General features: G+C 38.9%; 1 protein-coding gene across 1 annotated transcript; it reads left to right on the forward strand.

The window, feature by feature from the left end:
• Positions 1-1,155, forward strand: LOC137653686 (actin-57B-like). The gene has a single exon (XM_068387262.1). The coding sequence runs from the start codon at positions 16-18 to the stop codon at positions 1,147-1,149; it is 1,134 nt and encodes a 377-aa protein (XP_068243363.1). The 5' UTR covers positions 1-15; the 3' UTR covers positions 1,150-1,155.
• Positions 1,156-2,690: the final 1,535 nt, after the last annotated feature.

Raw genomic sequence — 2,690 nt, forward strand, 5'->3', positions numbered from 1 at the left:
TAACCAACCTCCACTATGTGTGACGACGAAGAGGCTGCGACCCTCATCTGCGACAATGGCTCCGGTCTTGTCAAGGCTGGCTTCGCCGGTGATGACGCTCCCCGAGCTGTCTTCCCCTCCATCGTTGGCCGTGCTCGTCACCAGGGTGTGATGGTCGGTATGGGTCAGAAGGACGCCTACGTCGGTGATGAAGCCCAGAGCAAGAGAGGTATCCTCACCCTCAAGTACCCCATCGAACATGGTATTATCACCAACTGGGACGACATGGAGAAGGTCTGGTACCACACCTTCTACAATGAGCTCCGTGTTGCCCCTGAGGAGTCCCCAACAATGTTGACTGAGGCTCCCCTCAACCCCAAGGCCAACCGTGAAAAGATGACTCAGATCATGTTTGAGTCCTTTAGCATGCCCGCCACATACATTTGTATCCAGGCTGTCCTCTCCCTCTACGCCTCTGGTCGTACCACTGGTGAAGTTTGCGACTCTGGTGATGGTGTCTCCCACATGGTGCCTGTCTATGAAGGTTTCGCTCTTCCCCACGCCATCCTCCGTCTGGACTTGGCTGGTCGTGACATCACCAACTACTTGATGAAGATCATGACTGAGCGTGGCTACTCCTTTACCACCACCGCTGAACGTGAAATTGTCCGTGACATCAAGGAAAAGCTTTGCTACATTGCCCTGGACTTCGAGAGTGAGATGAACACTGCTGCTGCTTCTTCCTCCATCGACAAGTCCTATGAACTTCCTGACGGTCAGGTCATCACCATCGGCAACGAGCGTTTCCGTGCCCCCGAGTCTCTCTTCCAGCCTTCCTTCCTTGGTATGGAATCTGCTGGTGTTCATGAAGTCGTCCACAACTCCATCATGAGGTGCGACATTGACATCAGGAAGGACCTTTTGGCCAACGTTGTCATGTCTGGCGGTTCCACCATGTATGCTGGTATTGCTGACAGGATGCAGAAGGAAATCACTTCTCTTGCTCCATCCACCATCAAGGTCAAGATCATCGCTCCCCCTGAGAGGAAGTACTCCGTATGGATCGGTGGTTCCATCCTTGGTTCTCTGTCCACCTTCCAGGCCTTGTGGATCACCAAGGAAGAATACGACGAGTCTGGCCCCGGCATTGTCCACCGCAAGTGCTTCTAAGCATAAAATTAATATTGTTTATATTTTTAAAAATGTCTTCATTCCATAATAAAAGGATGGCGTTATTTTATATGCAATAAAAGGTTTTGGAGATTTTTTTTACTTTTATTTATTACTTCCACATTGATAACAATGAGGATAATTGTATCCCCATTCAAATTCATGCTATAATTATTGTTACATATTCAGGAAAATAGTTTTAGTATTTTTTTCTCAGTAAAATTACGATCTTGTTTTAGAATAGAGACCTTAATAGCTATGAAGAAAATATTTTATGGAATTTTCATTTGGTAATAATTTGTTAATACAACATTTAGATTTCAAGTAACTGCTTTTGAAACGTGAATATGGTTGGAAACTCAGAATAGCTTCTTCACTTACCGCCTGTCCAACGGAGGGAACATTTTTAGATGCTTGCCACAGTTTTGAAATAAATATACCAAAAATATCTGCATCTATTTCTTAAATCTGATTAATTTTTATGAAATGCTTAGATTAGTTTTCAAACATTGTGTATACAAGATGATGTTTTGAATATCAGAGATATTTTTGTTGTTGCTGTAGCACTCTAGTGGGTCTTATTCAGAAATATATATATATATATATATATATATATATATATATATATTTATATATATTTATTTATATACATATATATATACATATATATATATATATATATATATATATATATATATATGAAAAATAAGAGTTTTTTCTATGTACAATTGGTAGCTTTTGATATGCACTGCTTATTGCATCTAGCATGACTACTTTCTTGAATATCAGCGTTCGACCAGCTAGTAATATCTCTTATATAATAAAGAGCAAGTGGCTAGCTATATATGTAATTATATATATATATATATATATATATATATATATATATATATATATATATATATGTATATCTTTCTGGTCACGCACAGCGGCATCGCCAGATATATAACTACTCGGTCTAGGGAGAAGAGGCAGTAGTTACACTATGGCAAGGGGGTACCCCAAGAGGTACACTTGGAAACCACAATTTCTCACAAATTGCGGAAACTGCCATGTTGTAGTTAGGAAAGGGTAGGGGATGAGAAGGGTTGAATCTGTCTGTGCGTGTGCTTGCATATCTAAATATTTTATCGTCATTTTTTACGGGTTGCGTACACTAGTTTGTATATATCGAAGGATGATCTTATAACGGTTAAGTTAGAGCCTAAATGAGGAAAGCCGCGTAGCGTATAATCAGAATTGTAAAACAGATTTTGCTTAATAATTGAAAAATTAATTTAAGTTGCTCTCAGTAAAATGTATTTTAGAAAATGTGTGGTTTTTCTTGTAATGTAGATAAGATGATTAAAAAATCAAAGAGCCTTATATCTTCCCTTTATTTATTATTTTGTTTATATCATCCCTCTTAGATAAGGGTTGGTGTCCTTTTTCAGTTTATGAGATCTTTAACTTAATTAAATTCATCTCGAAATATCATCGTAATGACAGCTGACAAAATATACTTTATAATTTTTTTTTTTCCCGTTAAAAAGTCCATGATT

Source organism: Palaemon carinicauda, chromosome 14 (genome assembly GCF_036898095.1).
Source record: "Palaemon carinicauda isolate YSFRI2023 chromosome 14, ASM3689809v2, whole genome shotgun sequence".
NCBI lineage: Eukaryota > Metazoa > Arthropoda > Malacostraca > Decapoda > Palaemonidae > Palaemon > Palaemon carinicauda.